The sequence below is a fragment of the Loxodonta africana genome, chromosome 25 (assembly GCF_030014295.1).
Source record: "Loxodonta africana isolate mLoxAfr1 chromosome 25, mLoxAfr1.hap2, whole genome shotgun sequence".
NCBI classification, from domain to species: domain Eukaryota; kingdom Metazoa; phylum Chordata; class Mammalia; order Proboscidea; family Elephantidae; genus Loxodonta; species Loxodonta africana.
The window spans coordinates 34,295,195-34,315,816 of record NC_087366.1 but is presented as its reverse complement, the minus strand read 5'-3'; the positions used below and the strand labels follow the sequence as shown (position 1 = coordinate 34,315,816).

Here is a 20,622-nt window from a genome sequence, read left to right as displayed (position 1 = left end):
AGATAAAAACTTGATCAAGGTTAAATAACTTCTAAGTACTACCGTTCTTCAAAATCTGTTGTTAGCTACTATCTCTGACTGCCATAATATTCTCCTATTGAACTGAAATTGAGATGGTATCCTACATCCATAAGTCATTGTAAATCAACTCAATAGTGACTCTTGACAAATAATTTCTTAATGCAGCTCCACAGTGAAGCGAGCGTCTCTTGAAATGAAACTTCTTGGGGACACACACTCGCTTTCTTTTCCTACCGCTTCCTGATTTTCTTCTCCTTCCCAACTCCATTTCCCCTACTTTCCCTTTGAGTGACTACTTCATTTTCCAGTATGAGCTTTCTCATCTACACCTCTACATCTGTCTTTTCTTTTTGCTATTTCTAAGCTACGCAATTCATTTGTCCTCTGGGACTCTGATTTTATCCAATTTTTTTTTTTTTTTTTTTAATCCTAGCTCATTTCCTTCTGTCAGCAAGTTTGCTTAGGACTCAACTACATGAAAAATATACAAACCACCACCACCACTACTACTACAGTAATGACAAAAACTTCAGTTGATCCTGATTTCCTCCCTAGCTTCTCTTCTATTTCTGTTCTTCTCTTCACTATGAATTATAGTTTCAGTGGTTTGTACCTATGGCCATTAGCACATTTTACTTCTGTTTTTTCACCATCTATTCTTTCCTCATCCTCTTATCCTCTCATGGCAGTCCATTTCATTACTGAACTTCCAGCTGTTAAAATGATAATTTGTTGTAATAAACTCTGTACTCTGAAACCTTCTCCCATTGGTCATAATGATGCTTTCTGGAACCACACAGGATATCCAGTTCATATTTCCATAGAAAGCCTTTCAGATAGTTGTTGAAGGCAACCACAATTTCCCCTAAAGTCTTCTTTTCTCTGGAGTAAAAAATCCCTAGATTGTCAGTAACTCACTAATATAATATTGAGTTTTTTTACAACCCTGCAGCTTTCTTGATGTGCAATTAATAATCTTTATAATCTTGTTCAAATTGATACTAATCTATTATTTTTGTAAGAAAGAAGTAATCTAAAAAGTGTAACTTACTCAGCTCTGCAAGCTTTATTTCATTTTATCAATGACTTTTTATGTGTAACAGATAGAGGAATAATATCAAGCATATTATAACCAAAGCTATCATTTGTTTTGAACATTATATTCCTATTGATGCTGTCTAAATTACATTCAGTTTTATGTATTATCTTACTTTTGGCTCATAAATCAATGAAACTATGAAATTATTTATCAAACATGGTACTATATATTCCTATCCTAAATTATGTAGTTGGTTTTTTGAACCTAGGTGCAGGATATTCCATTTAATTTCCAGTACAGTCATGCATCAACTAACATCCGTTCGGGCAACGTCCAGCTGCATATACATCTGAGGTCCCATAAGGTTATAACAGAGTTCAGAGATCCCAATCAGAGAACAGGATGTAGCAGACATGACACTTAAACACTTTCAAACCATGCAGTGTTTTCATGAGGATCACAAAGCAGTGTGTGCATATGTTATTATGAACAATGTATGGATTTAACTCAAATTTTTAATATAATAGGCTTTATGGCACTCCATTCTTACTTACAAGTTGTCCATGAGTCAGACAATGATAACCCGGGGACTGCCTGTATATGATATGGTGTTCCACAACGTCCAAATCACATAGCGTCCTATTTTACAGAATGTGTGGTGGACGTTAAGCAATACATCACTGTATATTAGATTCTGTCCATGATCCCAGCCTGCTGAGATAATTTTAAATCACATTATCTAAATAATCACACAGCTTAGATACCTACATTCAAGATGGTATTAACTAGTGCCAATATCCTCATGTCATTAGCCTCCTACATGTATGTTATTTAAAATCATTAATAAAAATGTTGAAGAAAAAATGTGTTCCATTTTCAAAGGCTGCTTACACCCACTGTTTTATCATTTTCTGGAGTTAATTCCTTTGGAAGTATACTCAACTCACCCAAAACCCTGATTCCTGTAGTGTGAAGTAAGGCACTGTACCCCTGGGGTGTGTCAGAGGAGGTTCTTCCAGGGCACTTCTCCTGGTAACGCTTCGACAGGTACCTAGTTGCTGCCTGACACCTCCCACATGCCACCTTCCTTTATGCCTCCTATCTGCTCCGTCATGACCTCATGTTTCTGGAAGAGGAAACATAAGGCTATATGGAACCACCCTGCATTTCAACCACTGGTGTCCAGGACCACCATGAGATCATTTCTGACCTGATGGAAAAAAAAAAAACACAAGGGAAGAGATAAAAATCAGATTGAATATGAATGAATAAGAGGGTTAATGAATATAAGATTGTGACCTATTTGCGGGCATTGTTTAGTGTAAGATTAAACAAGTCTCCAAATTCCTAGATTTTCCTCTCTTAAATGCCTTCCCCTCTAATGAAGGCAAGGGAAAAGTACATTCCAAACGGTCTTAGTATGACATTGTTATAGCTTCCATATTGTTTGTACTTGGTAGGAACATACTGCCAGCAGCGAGAGGTGGAAGCCATCATGGAGGGTGACGAGGACGATAGAGGCTGCTGCTGCTGTAAGCCTGGCCACTTGCCCCACCTGTTGTCCTGCAATGCTGCATTTAACCTCCGTTGGCTCACATGGGAAATCACCAGGACGCAGTACATCTTGGAGGGCTACAGCATCATAGACAACAATGCAGCCACCATGCTGCAGGTCTTTGATCTCCGAAGGATCCTCATCCGGTACTACATCAAGGTACTGCGTGGGGTTCCCAACACTTGTCTCAGTAATGATGTGGGCTGACAGAAGAAACTCCCTCAAAGCTTTGTAACAATACAAATTTTGAGTCTTCTCCTCAGCTTCTGAATCAGATGCACACCTAGGTTTGGGAACCATTGCTTCGTTAAGCAATCCTAGAGGGCTTTCATTTAGCCCATGGTTTGTGTCCCTGAGTCATATGCCAAGCCTAGGACAAATAGGCAGTCAGGTTTCTTATCTAGATCTGTTTCCTCACTCCTAACACTGTACGGGAAACCCTGGTGGCATAGTAGTTAAGAACTATGGCTGGTAACCAAAAGGTTGGCAGTTCAAATCCACCAGGTGCTCCTTGGAAACTCTATGGGGCAGTTCTACTCTGTCCTATAGGGTTGCTGTGAGTTGGAATCACTCAACGGCAACAGATTTGGTTTGTTTTTGGAACACTGCGTGGGTTGCTTATAATGACAGTGACGATAAATTTAAACATTCTAGTAATATTTCCAAGCTTCAATGTTTATTATGAGTTTTAAGTGTCAATTTAGATGCTTTGTAAATTGTCCATTTTAGAACCAGAGTTGTTTTTTTAATTTCAGGATAACTTAAAAATATAGCAAAACTCCATTATAAACAGGGTTGGAAAGTTTCATTTCCAAGTGTCAACAGGAGTTATGGCAAACCCTTTTGCCTCACTCATGTGGGGAGTAATGGTTTATTTTTTCAGTCATTTGGTACCTACGTCTGCCCAAACCTATATTCAGCATCAGAAAGATGTGCCATTTGGGATCAGCCTCCTGGAGAACAAATGTGAGACCTGAGCAATGAGGAAGTATATAAGTGGGGTAAAGGTATTTCTGAACAGAAAGGGGCAGGTGAAGGTGGCTGTGACTGAGGAAGACTTTGTGGTAGACTGTGTATAGATTGAAGGCCTGGACAGTCGACAGAAGGGTCCACACTTAGGCTGTTCAGAAGGAGGACGTACATCCACAGAAGGCTCCAAAACACTGTCAGCTTTGGCTGAGGCAGGTGAACCACCAGGCAGAAAGGAGAAAATACAGAAATAAAAAGATAGCATGAGTACCTAGAGGCTCCAGAGTTCAAACCAGCTAAAAAGCCGGGCATGTGAAAGTTTAGAATAACTACTGAGGTTATCCCAATGTCTGCAGCAGAAGCTGCTGAAGTTTACTGGAAATAGAAGGCAGTACTATGAAAGACAGATGACAAAGAACTCTTTATCATCATATGCCTATGTGACTGTGTCCTAGTCATCTAGTGCTGCTATAACAAATACCACAAGAGGATGACTTTAACAAAGAAATTAATTTTCTCACAGTCTGGTAGGCTAGAACTCCAAATTCAGGGTGTCAGCTCCGGGGAAAGCTTTCTCTCTCTGTGGGCTCTGGAGGAAGGTCCTTCTCATCAATATGCCCCCTTGTCTAGGAGCTTCTCTGCGCAGGAACCCCTGGTCCAAAGGATGCCCTTCTGTCTTTTATATTTCAAGAGATTCCCTTAAGACACAATCCAATCTTGTAGATTGAGCCCATCCTCCCTCAATAACATCACAGAGGCAGGGTTTACAATATCTAGGAAAATCACACAATACCAGGAATTATGGCCCAGCCAAATTGATACACACATTTTGGGGGGGACATAATTTAATCCATGATAGAACACAACACAAATATTCAAAACAGATTTAGCATTTCATACTTTGTGTGTGCTGGAAGAATGAACAACTTTACTCCAGATGTCACATAAACCTTTGGGAAACAAATCAGGGAAGTTGTGACCTCTTGACTCCCAACTCCCTCCTCTGTTCCCTGGCCATGAAGTTTTTCATATGTAGTGTCAACTCTAGAAAAATTCGTAGCGTCAACTCTAGGAAAATTAGGTGTATCGATTGGTATTAGATTTGGTGGTGAGTCACAAAATAGCAATGGTGCACACAAGAGAGAAGTTTATTTTGCTCTCACAGAAATGAAGTCCGGTGTGGTAGCTCTGCTCTGTGAAGTCGTCAGGGACCCAGACTCTTTATACCTCTCGACTCCACCATTTTAAGTGTATCACCCATCCTCATGTTCCAAGATTTAAGTTTCAGATAACAGGTGGGGGAAAGGAGGCCGCCACAGTGCACTTCTGCTTTGTCCTATCAGCCAGAACTGTGTATTCCAGGCAGCCATGAGCCCAGATAAAATTGCGTGTTCATGGAAGGAGGTGAAAACAGAAGTTCAGTGGTAACTAGCCATTTCTGCCTCCCTCATCCAGGACAGAAAGCTTCTTTCAGTATCTCGTTTAGTTCTTAGGTGGCAGCAGGACAAGATAGAAGCAAGTGGCCAGGAGTGTAACCCAGAGAGGCAGGCAGGGCAAGCAGGGGCATCCAGATAGGCAGATTTATGAGGCCTGGACTTGAACATCTCCTTGTTGCCTAAGAATAATGCTAGACTCTTTAATTTGCCATCCCAAGGCTTCCACTGTGCATCCAACTTCAGTTCTGTTCGCCATCCCCCTTCCTCATCCCATTCTTGTACTTCTTGTGTCCACGTGGAGCTTTCCCCACTGTGCCTTTGCATGTGCTGCTCCCTCCTCCTGCAAAGACTTTCCTCTCATGCTCCTTGGCTCAGATCTTACCTGCCAATCTGGGCTTGTATGCCAGCCTTTCCTCACATGCTTCCCTAGGGTCTGTGTTGTTCACTTCCGTGTCCTCTAGAACATTTTCTACTTCACTGTGACAACTTGTTAAGCACAAGAGCCACCCCTAGTTCCTCTGTCGCTGAGCTCTGTTTGATGACTTGCATGTTGAGGTACCCAGTACATTTTTGGACTGAATGAAGAGAGACTACAGGTAAGTTGGAACTAGATGTCCAGGCTATAGATTCTGGACGGAAAGAGATCCTGATCTAGGCAAGGGCCTGAGCAACTGCTCCAGGTATTATTGGCAAGAACGTGGTTCAGTACTGAGCCAAGCCTCTGGGAGTCTGAGACTCCCACAGGCTACCCTTCCACGGGCCAGACATGTAGACATACCTGAACCCACATGATGAGGCAAACATGTGTGGGAGAGAAGGGAGACGAGGGGGATAAGGTGCCCTCTCAGGGTCTGCCCTTTCTGGCTAACAGTCTTGGCTTTTCCAGTGGCCTTGGGAGCTCCATGCTGGTACCCAGACAGACGGTTCCTCTGCCTCCCTCTCCTGGACTTGTAGCTGGTTATCTACCATCCTCCTCTCCTCTCTGACATGCCTCCTGATCCCTTACATGCTTTCTAAAATGACAATTTGTAATCTGAAAAACAAATCAAGGATAGTCTGCAAATGGAAGAGGGCTAAGGAAGGCCCTCAGACCTCTGCTGGGTACTAGTTGGCTTCTGAGGAGCAATGCCTTTTACCCTGCTTTCTAAGAAAGGGGAGTGATCCCCAAATGAGCCTGCAGGTGGGGTAGGAGAGGAAGAGAGTGCAATGATTTGTTATCTAGACCAGTGGCATCAGACTCACCCAGGTGGCTAGATTGCTACAGATTTGCATGTCTTACCCAGAATTCTGGTTCTGTAGGCCTGGGGTGGGGCCCAAGGACTTATATTTTTAAGTAAATTTCCTAAGTAATTTCATATACAACCAAATTTGAGAACCACAGACATACTTGTGCATAATAGGAACAGAATATTCTTAATTCCCAATCAGAGCTCAGAGGGACTGAGATTTTTGGACCAAAGAGGCCACTTGATGCCACCCTCATTAATTCACATTAGCAGTGTCAACCTCATTCACATGACGTTTCTGTAAATACAATACTCAGTCATACATCTTCCTACCTTTCAGCAAGGGGTAGTCAGAACTGCCACTTACTCCCATGGTCAAAAAAATCAGTTGTTGTCCAGTTGACTCCAACTCATGATAACTCCATGTGTGTCAGAGGAGAACTGTGCTCCATAGGGTGTTCAATGGATGATTTTTCAGAAGTAGATCACCAGGTCTTTCTTCCAAGGAATCTCTGGGCAGACTGAGCCTCCAACCTTTCAGTTAGCTGCTGAGTGTCTTAACCATTTGTACCACCCAGTGACTCCCTCTCCCATGATAGAGTTAGATAAAATTTCAGGAGGATGGAGTGGGTATTAAAAGAGATGAAACAGTCTTTTGTAATGCAAACAAATATTTTCTTCTTTGGCCTTGGTTACTTGATGAACAAAGTTGACTTTGTAGCTCTGAATTACTTCAAGAGTTCAGTTTCATTCTTTTTTATTTTATTGCTTTTTATTGTACAGGCAAATTGAAAAAGAAGAAAAACTTGGAATAATTCCTTTTACACAAAAGGATTTTTAAAAAATCTTTCAATAAACTGGGTCAGTTCCTCCGCCCTCTATGAATATATTTGAAATAATTTCCTTCCTGAGGACTTGAGATTTTCCCTGGTGCATTCTCCATCTCTTCTCAATTTACGAGTGTTTGAAAACCTCTTAGCATTCAAGAAAGCAGCCTTTGCCAGTGCCTGACATGCCTGCTGCCATTGTTTCTGCCTAGCTCTTTCAGGAGGGAGATGGGCTTATCACTCACCTTGCAGAATGCAGCGTGAAAAATCCGGTCATGTTGGCCGGCCTGCCAGGGCCCCTACCTAGAGTCGGTTGTCTGATAGAATAGGCTGATCTGCAATTAAAATGAGCAACCAGGAGAATCCCTGCTGTCGGAGCCAGATATACTGAAATAATTCAGAAGGGGTCCTGCACACACCGTGGTTCAGGTTATATTCTGTCAAATTCATTTCCACCTTACTGTCCTGTTTTACTTATCATTGAATCCATTCCATTCTGGCAGATTCTGGGATTTCATGCTGCTCGTTGACTATGTCTCCATGACAGAATTTCTTCCTAAATAAAGTGAAAGTGGAGCATGGCTAAGAATTAGTTGGGGTGGTTTAGGGTGCTCCTGGTGAGAAGTGTGCGTTAGCTCTGTGGTTCTCCTCAAGCGTGGGAACACTGAGATTGGGCCAAGGTTACGCAGTTGATTCAAAGTTCACACTGCAAGATTTTACCAGGCCTAGAAGAAATTTTAACCACTGGGATTCAAAGTCTTTATTAACTAATATGACTTCATCGGTTTTAGGGTTAGCTCTTCCCTAGCAATGAGTCAGAAGGTAAGTTCCCCGTTCCCCCACCCCCGTCCACACACAGCTACGGGGTTTATTAGGGAAGTAACAGGCTACATTTCAGGATCAGGATTAACTTGGAGGTAGCAGGAACAACGTAGAACAGGATCAGTTTGTCAATCAGGATAGCTACCAACCAGGACAGTTCTCAGCCCCTTCTCAGCCATGCCCCTCAGGTAGGCCGTGCTTCCAGGCCAGGCTAGCAGGCCCTCCTCTTGGCCTCTGGCCTGTGCCCTGCTCGGGCAAGTGTTACAACTCTTTAGCTCCAGGAACAAGTGCTCGGAGGCACCCCACTCTGTCAGCAAGCCTCTTGCCCAAAGGTGCTCAGCTCTCTTGCTCCTTGGCAGCCATCTCATGCCAGTCTCCTGGTTCCTGCTGTCTTGGGCCACTGGTGCTCATGCTGCTGCTGCTCCATCTTTCACTGTCTCTATTGTTACAATTCTGTCTTCTGGGTCTAAGGGGCTCTCAGTGCAAGGACCCTGGGTCCAAAGGACGTGCTCCGCTCCTGGCTCTTCTACTTGATGAAGAAGGTCTCGCCCCCACCCACAACGTTTGTGGGGTTAGCCCTTTTGTAAGCCTACTCACGCCACCAAGACCACGAACTGACCAATCCCCTTGGTAGGTCACAGTCACCTAATTTGCATAATAATTGCCCAATCCCCCCAAGGGTTTTATGCACCTTGGTTGTATAGTAAATGGTCAAATCTCTTTGCAAGATTGTGGCCTAGCAAATCATTTCGGCAGAACTACAAACCCAGGGCCAAAAAGGCCATAATTAAAGAGAAACCCATTGCACTCCACTAGCCATATGCAAGAGACTGGGGATGGGAGACAAGTTTGGGGGCTACTTGACTGCATTAACCCTGCTGGAATGACGGAATCTGAGCTTATGGTCTCTATGAGCCGAAATCGACTCAACGGCAACAGGTATGATTTAGTTTTTTTTTTTTTTTGGAGCTAATGTTACCACCTAGGCCTTCTCCACGTTAAAAAAAAAAAAATTAAGGGCAGCTTTAGAGCTACAGAAATATTGCATAGGTGCCTGTTGCCATTGAGTCGATTCCAACTCATGGCAACCCCATGTGATATAGAATAGAACTGCTCCAGGGGGTTTTCTTGGCTATAATCTTTATGGAAGCAGACTCCCAGGCCTTTCATATGCAGAACTCCTGGCTGAATTCGAACTGCCAGCCTTTAAGTTAGTAACCGAATGCAAACTGCTTGTACCACCCAGAACACCTCTTGCAAAAGTAGTTCCCCCATGATTTTTTATTTTCAATATTTTATTGAGTTTTTGGTGAAAAGTTTACACAGCAAATTAGGTTCCCATTTAACCATTTCTACACATATTGTTTAGTTACATTGGTTACATTTTTCACATTCTGTCAACATTCTCATTTCCATTCTGGTTGTTCCATTTCCATTACTCTTGCTTCGCTGCCACCCCTGATCTTCTCATCTTTGCTTTAGGGTAAATGCTGACTGTTTTGTCTCAAACGGATGATTTTTTTCATCTTTGCTTTAGGGTAAATGCTGACTGTTTTGTCTCAAACGGATGATTTTTTTTTTTTAAATAAAAGCACAGTACTCATGGGTAATATTGCTTATTTTATGAGCTAATCTGTTATTTAATTGAATGGTGACTTCTAAGAGTAATTTCAGTTTAAAGTTTAAAGGGCATCTCAGGGTGATAGTCAGGAATTTCCCAGTCTCTGCCAGTCCGGTAAATATGGCCTTTTTTTTTTTTTTTTAAGATTTTGAGTTTTGTTCTATGATTTTCTTTCATTCTATGTGGGACCATCTATTATGGCCCCAGTCAGAGTGGTCGGTAGTGGTAGCTGGGCACCACCTAGTTCCCCTGGTCTCTGGATAGGTGAGGCTCTGGTTTGTGTAGGCATTTGGTTCTATAGACAGGTTTCTTCTCTGAGTCTTTGATTTCCTTCTTTCTGTTTTGCTTCAGATGAGTAGAGACCAATAGTTGTATCTTAAATGGCTGCTTACAGCCCTTTAAGACCCCAGACGCTACCTACCAAACTAGGATGTAGAACATAAACTTCATAGACTATGTTATGCCAATTGACCAAGATGTCCCACAAGACTGTGGTCCTAAGCAAAAGGTAAACATTTGTCTTTTGATTTTTTTGTTATTTCTATCTGGTGCATGTGATTAGGACATATAAGGAAAAACTAGACTGGGTGTTTGCTAGTCCCAGATGTCTAGGGAGAACAGTGTATTCTTTTCCCCTCTTAAATCTTAAATCTTAGCTGAGAGTAGTGCCTGTGGCTAAAGTCACAGATGCTGGGTGTCATTATACCTTTGCATCTAACTTTGATGTGGCCACTTAAACTGTTTACCTCATGGAGGCTTTAAGTTACCAGGCCAGCACATGGACAGTGGGAAACCCTCCGGATCCAGAATTTGTACATTTGGATATTAGATATGTGCTCTGGTGGCTAACACAGACAGCTGTCTCCTGTCCGCTAATGCCACCCAAACCCCTACTGCTCTGCTCCAGACCTCTTCTGGCTGATGCTACTTCCCTCCAGCCCACCCTACATGTGGAGGAGGTAAGGGATGAGGGCCACAGGTATGATGTTATTATCACTCCTGACTCACGTACCATGTGCCCGGTTCTTCATATACATCATCTCGTTTTAAGCCTCAAAGCAATGATGAGCTGTGGACATCATTAGTGTTTCTGTCTTTCCCACCAATCTGTTTCCTTTTACCTCTCTGTCTCTGCCTCCCTCCTTCATTTCTCACTCCCCTTTACTCTCTCCTTCCCTCCTGTCTCCTTTACCCTCTCTCCCTCCTTCCTTCATCTGTCCCTTCCTCTCCTTCCTTCCTTCCCTCCTCCCTCCCTCCCCTCCCTCCTTTCCCTCCTCTCTCCTTTCCCACCTCTCCTTCCTTCCCTCTTCTCTCCCTTCCACTTTCCTTCTTCCTTACCTCCTCTCTCACTCCCTCCTTATATTGAAGGGATATTTAAGGCCAACCATTGTTTGCTCAGGGTGCTGTGATACAGGATTGGAGAACATGTGAACTACAGAATTCTACTTGTTGTCTGCGGACTTCATTTGCCCTGTTCTCCATTATGGAGGGCAGGCAGACTGTGAAGCCTAAAAGAATATACCCAAAAGGAGGAAAGAGCAGCCTTCTTTTGACAGCAGAGGGAAGCTAAGTCAGGCATTTGCAATTGTCTCCCAATGTTCACAGATCCTGTGCGTCAGTACCTCACTTGCTCAGGCCCCTGAAATTACCTCAAAACCAGACACCTCAGAGACCTCAGATCTTCGGATTTCACTTCACAGCCAAAGAGAAGGGTCAGTGTGGAGCAAGAGTGAGAGCCCCCTGTCAGGGTGCTTCTTCTCCCCTCACTTTCAGAGGCTCCAGTCACCTGAGCCTTTATCCAGGGCCACGTCAGTATGCGTCTCTTTCTTTTTTTTCTTATGGAAAAAAAGTGTGCTTTAAGTCAGGGAAGACCCCCCAACTAAGTGAGTGATTCTAACAGAAGTACACATCGAGGCCTCCCTGCCACCTAGACCACGCCCCCATTTGTCGCTGGTGATCTCAAGGTGAGAAGTGTAGCAGCATCTCTGGTCCACATTCTGCAGGAGCACTGAGAACCACCTTCCCGTTTCTGCCACAAGGGAAATGCAGTGAACACTGGAAGTAACTTCCAGCAGGGCACTTGGATTCAATGGCCAATGGGCCTATATCAAGCTTGGATTTTCCTTTTCTCTGCCGCATTTTTCTCCTTGAGGCCGAGGCCGGTGTTTTGAAGGATGAATTCATCTGAAAACTACAAGATGGCTTTCAATAAAGCTGTGACTCCACGGTAAAGCCTGAGGGGGGTGTTTTCCCCAGTGGGTATTCATAAGTGTAATGTCTCATGAAGGAGAAAACATGGGTTGTTTTTGAGCATGTTACTGATGTCAAAGGTCTGGGCACCCAGTATTATGTGTGTGTGTGTGTGCTACAATGATTTTACATCATAAATACTTTCCATAGGAACTGTCATTTTAATGCATTCAGTGGCTTTTGGTTGGGGCTCTGGAAGAGGGTCTTCACCCTCTCTCGAAGCTGGACTCAGCCTGGCCTGGCATAAATAGAACCTGCAGTAATTCCTTCGCTCTGTGCTTCTCTCTGTTTTTCTTTCTCACCATGAAAATTCTGTCCTCTCAGGTTCTGTTAATATATTCTTTAACTTCCCTCTTCTTTACACTGACCCTTATATTTTAAGATGTCTCAAGTGGATTTTCTAAATTAAATCTAGCAGGAAATACAAATGATACCACATGTGGAGATTCCATGTCTCATACTTTCCTGAGATTGATTGACTTTCTGAGATCTAATAAATAAAAACCTCTCTGGCTTTAGAATGGCTGTGAGGGCTCAAACCCTTGCTTTTTCTCTGCAGAGTATAATATACTATATGGTCACTTCCCCCAAACTCCTCTCCTGGATCAAAAACGAGTCACTTCTGAAGTCCCTGCAGCCTTTTGCCAAATGGCATTACATTGAGCGTGACCTCGCAATGTTCAGCATTAACGTTGACGATGACTACGTGCCGTGTCTTCAGGGTATCACCAGGGCTAGCTACTGCAACGTTTACCTAGAATGGATCCAGTACTGTGCACGGAAGCAACAAGAGGTAGGCAGGGGAGGGCGGGGACACTGAATGTGAGATTTTAAACAAGGAACACTGTTGTGAAGTCTATCTCATTCTTATATTCCCTGGTGAACTATAATAAAGTAGAGGGGAGAAAAGGCCTTAATGTTTGAATAAACATTTATTTAATGGTTCAGCACAATTAACTGGAAGAATTAACACATTGTGTCTCTAATGAGCAGCATGGAAGGTGCATTGCCCTCTGTGCTGTGCTGCAGGGTCAGTGATGTTTTAGGCCTCTATAGAAACAAACAAACTCATTGCGGTCTAGTGGATTCTGACTCACAGCAACCCTATAGGGTAGAGTAGAACTGCCCCATAGGGTTTCCAAGGAGCAGCTGGTGGATTCGAACTGCTGACCTTTTGATTAGCAGCCAAGCTCTTAACCACTGCACCACCAGGGCTCCTTTAGGCCCCTATACTCACTTTAAAACATTGAAAACTTCTTCATTTAAAATTTCATCTTTAGATTGCTGCACAGTGTGCCTGTGCTGAAAGTCTTCGGGAGGATTTGTGAACACATCCAATCATGGACATGCGGATTTTACTTAACCATCAGATGGCCCCGCTTACTTCCCTATTTGTTTCTCTTGTACCATGTTTTTCGGTTGCTGAGGACCATCTGGAGGTGAATCCTACTTCTCAGAAAAGAAAACAAGGACAGTGGTAGCTTACAAAAAGAAATGGGGAAGGAGAGAAAGGAGGAAGAGAGAAGGGAAGAAAATAATATTTGAAAGGCTGAATCTATGTGGGGTTGATGGAGAAAGTAGGTCTCTATTGACAACAACTTCCTTAGCAGCTGAGACAGGACATGGTATGTCCTGTTGAAACGGAAACCAACCATGACACTTGCCGTTGTCCTTGGCATGCTTGTGACTGATTGAAAACAGGTGGCAGAACAAGGAGGTGGCAGAACCTGCTTTCTCCAGACAGACCAGAGCAAATGTGTGCTGACCATCTTTACCCCTGCTTGGACCCTTCAGGTGATGGAGATATTCCAATCATCTACTGATATTCCTAGCTACCACTTTGATGGCCCTCCTTGTTCCTCATTTGGTGGATGAAATAGTTCCTTTTTTTTTTTTGGTAAAAAGATACTATGACTTTAGATTTCTTCCACGCTACCCTCTTACTCCGTTTTAAAATAAGCTGACTTTGGACAAACTTTTTAATTTAGTTGATTGCGGACTTATGGTCAAGTCAAAGGACTCTTCGTTATAGGGAGAAGGCAAGACCCTCATTCTAACTTGCTTCATATATATTTATTTCTTATTTTCTTGCTAGACTGTGTCTTTCTCCTACACTGGGGAGTGTTAAAGTGGGCATTCGGTTGACTATAAGTTCTGACTTACAGTCATGAACTGAAAGGCCATATTCAAAGTTGTAGGGAATTAAATCATCAAAGCACATCTTAACCTCTTTTCTCCCATAAAATAGCTTCCCCATTTTTATTTCTTTCCAAGTCTAAGCATAAGAGAAATAGTTTAAGGAAGCAGACAGTTCTCTATCCTTGGGATTATTATAGAGGGGACTACCCGTTGCCATCGAATCAATTCTGACTCATAGCAACCCTATGGGACAGAGTAGAACTACCCCATAGGGTTTCCAGGGAGCACCTGGTGGATTTGAACTGCCAACCTTTCGGTTCACAGCTGTAGCTCTTAACCACTACACCACCAGGGTTTCCATAGAGGGGATTGGTTAACTGTAACACCTGACTTAAAAAAGCCTCCTCAGACTCTTTAAGGGTTTAGTTGGTACATATCCCTTTTGAAACCCAATTATTTTCTGTTTTGAATTTTTTTGTTGATGCCATGTGTTTTCATTAATGGAAGCACACTGAATCATTGAGTGTTGTTGCATTTTTGGTAGGTAGTATGGATTTTTTTCCTTGCCCCCATCCCACAATCTACTCTTACAGTCCAGAGGGACATACCGTGTCCCACTAATTCTACCTCCAGAGTCTCCCTGAGTCCACTGGAACATATGCATCCCCAAAAGTTTTTTTCAGAATTTCTATTTTTCCTACCAAAAAAATGCACACACCTCATACAATACCCTGTAGATAGAGTAATTTGTGGCACACCCCCCCCTTTTTTTTTTAGTTTCAAATAGTCACAAAGGCATGCACTGTCAATGGGAAAGCAGCTTCCCAATGAACGTGAGAGGAAGAAAATGTTGGTGGGCAACCATATATCCCACTGGTCATGAAAAGGATACTGGAGCCTGCATGAAAGTTGAATTGCCACCCCTCATCTTTCAGCCTTCGAAGACTCTGGACAGTGATGAGGACTCTCCTTTGGTGACTCTTTCCTTTGCTCTGTGCATCCTGGGGAGAAGAGCTCTGGGAACTGCAGCTCACAATATGGCTCTCAGGTACCTGGGGAAACAGCTGGGATTTCTTAGAACAGTATAGGCACCAATATTTTCATTTTTTCAACAGATTTTTTCAATATTTTCCTTTATTTTAAAGTTGGACTGCTTATACTTCTTTCCTATACTTCTTTCCATGATAAATCATGTTGGAGCTGCCACAAGTGTTTTTGACCACTACTGTCTTTTGGAGTAGTGAATTTGGAAATATCATTAATATGGGACAGTCAAGATGCAGTGATTCTAGGTATAGGTCCTTGAAGACTTGCTGGGAAGATTAATTGAAATCATGCCTACACAGTGTCTGGCCTGGTACCTAGCAAAGCTGATGCTCAGTAAATGTTAGTCCCCGTTCCCTCACATCTGTGCTCTAGTCTAGACCTTACCCTGTTCTGTCTCTAAGACACTTTGGTTAATGGCATTTCCCTTTTCCTGTTTTTCAAACTCTCTTTCTACTGGATCATCCCCTCTGTAAATAACCCAGATCTCTCTTCTTGAAGAGCAAAAACAAAAAATTAAACTCCCTCCTGGCCCTGTGGTGTCCCTCTGTCATTCAGATCATCTCTTTCACTCACAAACGAACTTTTGGACTTTCACTCACAATGAAACTGCTTATAGCTGCCACTGCCTTGCCTTTGCCTTCTGGTTCCCCAACATCTACAAAACTGCTTTTACTCATTTCATTGGTCACCTTTGAGTGATCCAAATCAGTGGTCATTTCATACCTTTCTGTTAGTCCCTTGACATCTGACACCAGTGGTTCTGGACTCCCGTCTGCCCATGAGAATTTCCTTGGTTAGTAGCATGTTAACACCTCCTTAGGGGCCTTTAAAGTTTTTTTTTTTTTTTTTAGGGGCCTTTAAAGTTCCTGACGACCAGGTCATGCTCCAGCCCAGATCAGTTACATCCAAATCCCTGTGGGTAGGCCCAGGCATCAGTGTTTTTTAAAGTTCCCCAGATGATTTCAGTGTGTGGCCAAGGTTGGGGATGATAAAGAAGCAGGGAGCTTTAAAAAAAAATGGATGCTCAAGACCCTACTACTGAACCACAGTCAGAATCTCTAGGAACCTCCTTTAACTGCCCCTCAGCTTCTCCCTCTACTTGGACTTTCTTTGATATGTCTGTATTGTGCTTTCCATATGGTGCTCTGAAAAAGGAGTTCTTCTGATATTTGACTTGAGTGAGTTTTGTGTTATTCAGTTAAATCACAAGCTTCTTAAGGGCAAACACCCCTGTTCTATCTGTTTAACAGCCCTTACCACCCCAGGCAGTTAGGTGAATGTTAACAAGTCCAGAGAGCCTTGTTGTTGACTGTACTTCTGAATGCCTTTCCTGAAGGGGGTGGCTGTGCGTCATCAGCGGAGGCAAGCAGTTGAAAAGTATCATAAATTATATGTTGTGACTTGATAAAGGGAGGCGTGTTGGAGTTGGCAGTTCCTCTTATTTCTTTCTGGAGGCAGTAGACTTGAGTCACCAAGAGGGGAAGGTAAGAAACTAGGATAATTAGAATTTGTAACATCAGCTACTCTTTCAACTCCTACACCTCAGAATTTTATAATATTTTTCACATGTGAACAAGGCCAAATGACTTATATGTAAAGGATTGTATTAATACCCACGATAGGAAAATACTCAAGGGAGAAGCTAACTGTCTTCCAGCCTCTCTCTGTCTTCCTGCCTGACTCAAGTCTTATACTAGACCCTGGCAACAACCATCATGGCCAAATGGGACTACATACAATTGTTGTTTGAAAGTCTAACAGAAGAATCATTTATGGGTTTTGTAAAGGAGTATGATGTGTGCTCATACAGTGGGCTCCTGATTATTATTTTTTAAATCTTTTTTTCTTATTATTGTACTTTAGATAAAGGTTTACAGAACAAAGTAGCTTGTCATTAAACAATTAGTACACATATTGTTCTGTGACCTTGGTTACCAACCCCATGACATGTCAATACTCTCCCCTTCTTGATCTTGGTTCCCTATTACCAGCTTTCCTGTCCCCTCCTGCCTTCTAGTCCTTGCTCCTGGGCTATTTTGCCCCTTTAGTCTTGTTTTGTTTTATGGGCCTGTCTAATCTTTGGCTGAAGGGTGAACCTAAGGAGTGACTTCATTACTGAGCTAAAAAGATGTCCGAGGGCCATACTCTGGGGGTTTCTCCAGTCTCTGTCAGGCCAGTAAGTCTGGTCTTTTGTTGTGTGTTTGTGAGTTAGAACTCTGCTCTACATTTTTCTTCAGCTCTGTCTGAGACCCTCTATTGTGATCCCTGTCAGAGCAGTCGAGTGGGCTCCTTATTTAATCTGTAAACAGAGAACAGTATTTACAAAGAGAAGAGCTTCATAGGATTTTACACTTGAAATAATGAAGTGAATCTTCAGATATTCATAGCATTTAGGCAGATGATTATAACAAGGTCTCTTTGATAAGTTTGAAGTTCTTTATAAATTTTAAATTTTTCTTTACAAGTTTCAAATGAATGCTACAAGTATTTCCAGTATTTTACTCTTTGAGGTCATATCTAAGATCTTTTCAAACATTCCTTTTTTTTAGTTCTTTGTGTAGCTTGGTCAAATATTCCTGATCCAAGTGTTTCTTTCTTGGTCTACTTTTTTTTTTTTTTTTGCTTTGATTTAGGAGCATGCTTACCAGCTGCTTTTTTAAAACTTTGTTTTGCTGGGATTTTCTTTGCTTCAAATAGGTTCTCATACTAAATGTCAGCTCTACTTGTTCCAAACACAGTGATGAGATAAATCTGGGAATAATATTTTTGCTATTCTAGGAAAAGATTTGAGTCTCTGACACTGATTCAGTTTACTGAGAAGTCCCATATCATAGTAAAATGCTACACAGTGCTTTCATTTCCTTCTCTGTCTTACAAAAGGTAACTTGTTTTACACGCTCCCCTAGAGCAATGGTTTGGGATCTGAAGTCCATGAAGCTGGAACTTAGTTGAATATGCTGTGCAGAGCCGGGAGGAACACACTGTGAGGAAGAGATTGGGGCTTGAGAGGGCCCCACATCTGCTTCAACCAAAGAAGCTGTGCTTTATGTTTTATATTTTAGGGTTTCATAAATAATTTTGCTTCCAAAATAATGGTTCCAGAGCTCCAAAAAATTTTAAAACATAATTTTTATAGACACAGTCAAAATGCTCTCCAAAAAGGTTATACTAATGTATACTCTTATCAAGAGTATTTTGCCATACCCTCACTATTACTGGATATTCAATATTTTTAATTTTTCTTGTCTCCTGGGTAAAAAAATATATCTCATTCTTATTTGAATTTTTATATCCATTATTAATAGTGAAGCTGAGGATCTTTTTACATGTTTATTGGCCATTTAAATTTCTTTTCTGAGAACTGGCCATTTATATGCTTGTCACGGATTGAATTGTGTCCCTCCAAAATATGTATCAACTTGATTAGGCCATGATTCCCAGTGTTGTGTGGTTGTCCTCCATTTTGTGATTGTAATTTTATGTTAAAGAGGATTAGGGTGGGATTGTAACACCCTTACTCAGGTCACATCCCTGATCCAATGTAAAGGGAGTTTCCTGGGGTGTGGCCTGTACCACCTTTTGTCTCTCAAGAGATAAAAAGGAAAGGGAAGCAAGCAGAGAGGGGGGACCTCATACCACCAAGAAACCAGTGCCAGGAGCAGAGCACATCCTTTAGACAGGGTCCCTTTGTGCAGAAGCTCCTAGTCCGGAGGAAGATTGATCAGAAGGCCAACAGAGAGAGAAAGCCTTCCCCTGGAACTAACACCCTGAATTTGGACTTTTAACCTCCTTTACTGTGAGAGAATAACCTCCTCTTTGTGAAAGCCATCTGCGTGTGGTATTTCTGTTATAGCAGCACTAGATAACCAAGACAATGCTTTATCCATTTTTGTTGGGTGCTTACTGATTTTTAGGGCTATTTACATATTGGAGTTCCTGGGTGGTGTAAATGGTTAACATGGTTAGCTGCTAACTGAAAGATTGGAGGTTCAAGTCCACCCAGAGGTGCTTTAGAAGAAATGCCCGGCAATCTACTTCCAAAAATCAGCCATTGAAAACACTATGGAGCACAGTTCTACCCTGACACACATAGGTCACCAAGTGCCGCAAATCAACTGGATGGCAGCTGTTATTTATGAATGAAGCTGGAAATCAATTACAGAAGGAAAATTGGAAAGTATCCAAATATGTGGCAATTCAGCAACACACTCTTAAAGAACCAGTAGGTCAAAGAAGAAAGCATGAGGGAAATTAGAAAATACTTGGAGCTGAATGAAAACAAGCAAACAAACACCAACATACCAAAACTCATGGGCTACAACAAAGGCAGAGCTCAGAGGAAAATGTAATGTTGTAAATGTCTAAATTAAAAAAGAAAAGGATCGCCACCTCCTGGTGCATTGCATAGTGCCTGGGGTCTTAAAAGCTTGCAAGCAGCCATCCAAGGCACAATTGATCTCTAATAGTCTGGAACAGCAAGGGAAGAAGGAGAGCCAGGAATAGGAGGAGGAGATGGAATGTGTAGCTAATTGCCTCCATGAACAGCTGTTACCTTTACCATGAGACCAGAAGAACTGGATGGTGCCCAACTACCACTACTAAACATTTTAATCAAAGATTCTATAGAGGAATCGATCAAAAGGGAGAATGCAGAAGAGAATTTCAAACTCTCATGGACTCCAGACTTCCTGGAGCTGTGGAGGCTGGGTAAACCTCAGAAACTATTGCCCTGAGATAATCTTTTAAACCTTAAACCAAAAATAACTCCTAAAGTCTTCATAAAACCAAAAAAAAAAAAAACAATACTTTAGCTTAACTAGCAAAAATATCTGGCTTGAGCGTTATGCTCTTTTAAGAACTATCTATATGGAATCACGTTGACAATAGCAATTCAAAAGATTAGATAAGAATCTTAGGGGTCAGTGAGTTATGTTAATGGGAGAAGAACAACTCAGAAAAGCAGGGTGAGAACAGTTGCACAACTTGAAGAATGTAATCAATGTCACTGAATTGTACACGTAGAAACTGTTGAATTGGTATATGCTTTGCTATGTATAGTCTGAACAATAAAATAAATAAAATTAAAAAAAGGAAAACAGTCTCAAATCAGTAACCTAACTTTATACCTTGAAGAATAAGAAAAAGCAGATCAAGCTAAATCCAAGCTAGTGGAAAGAAAGAAATCATAAAGATTAGAGTTAAATAAATAGAGAATAGGAAAAAAATAGAGAAAATCAATGAAACCAAAAGTCAGTTTGTTGAAAAGATCGATAAAACTGACAAACCTTTAGCTAGGTTGACTAAGAAAAAAAAGAGAGAAAAGACAACTAAAGTCAGAAATGAAGTGGGGCATTACTAATGGCCTTACAGAAATAAAAAGGATTGTAAAAGAATACTGTGAACAATTTTATGCCAACAAATTAGATAATTTAGATGGGATGGACAAATTCCTAAGAAACAGACAAATTACCTAAACTGACTCAAGAAGGAATACAAAATTTCGGCAAACATATAACATACAAAAAGATTAAATCAGTAATCAAAAACTTCCCAACAAATACATGTCCAGGACCAGATAGCTTTACTGGTGTACTCTGCCAAACATTTAAAGAAGAATTAAATACCAATCTTTCTTAATATCTTCCAAAAATAGAAGGGAGAAAACACTTT

General features: G+C 41.8%; 1 protein-coding gene across 1 annotated transcript in view; it reads left to right on the top strand.

The window, feature by feature from the left end:
* PCNX2 (pecanex 2) overlaps positions 1-20,622 on the top strand; it is a 360,142-nt gene that overhangs the window by 310,629 nt on the left and 28,891 nt on the right. Inside the window, exons 26-28 of the mRNA XM_064276483.1 lie at positions 2,521-2,774; positions 12,326-12,559; positions 14,841-14,953. Of these exons, the coding sequence (XP_064132553.1) occupies positions 2,521-2,774; positions 12,326-12,559; positions 14,841-14,953 (601 nt within the window). The remainder of the gene's footprint in view (positions 1-2,520; positions 2,775-12,325; positions 12,560-14,840; positions 14,954-20,622) is intronic.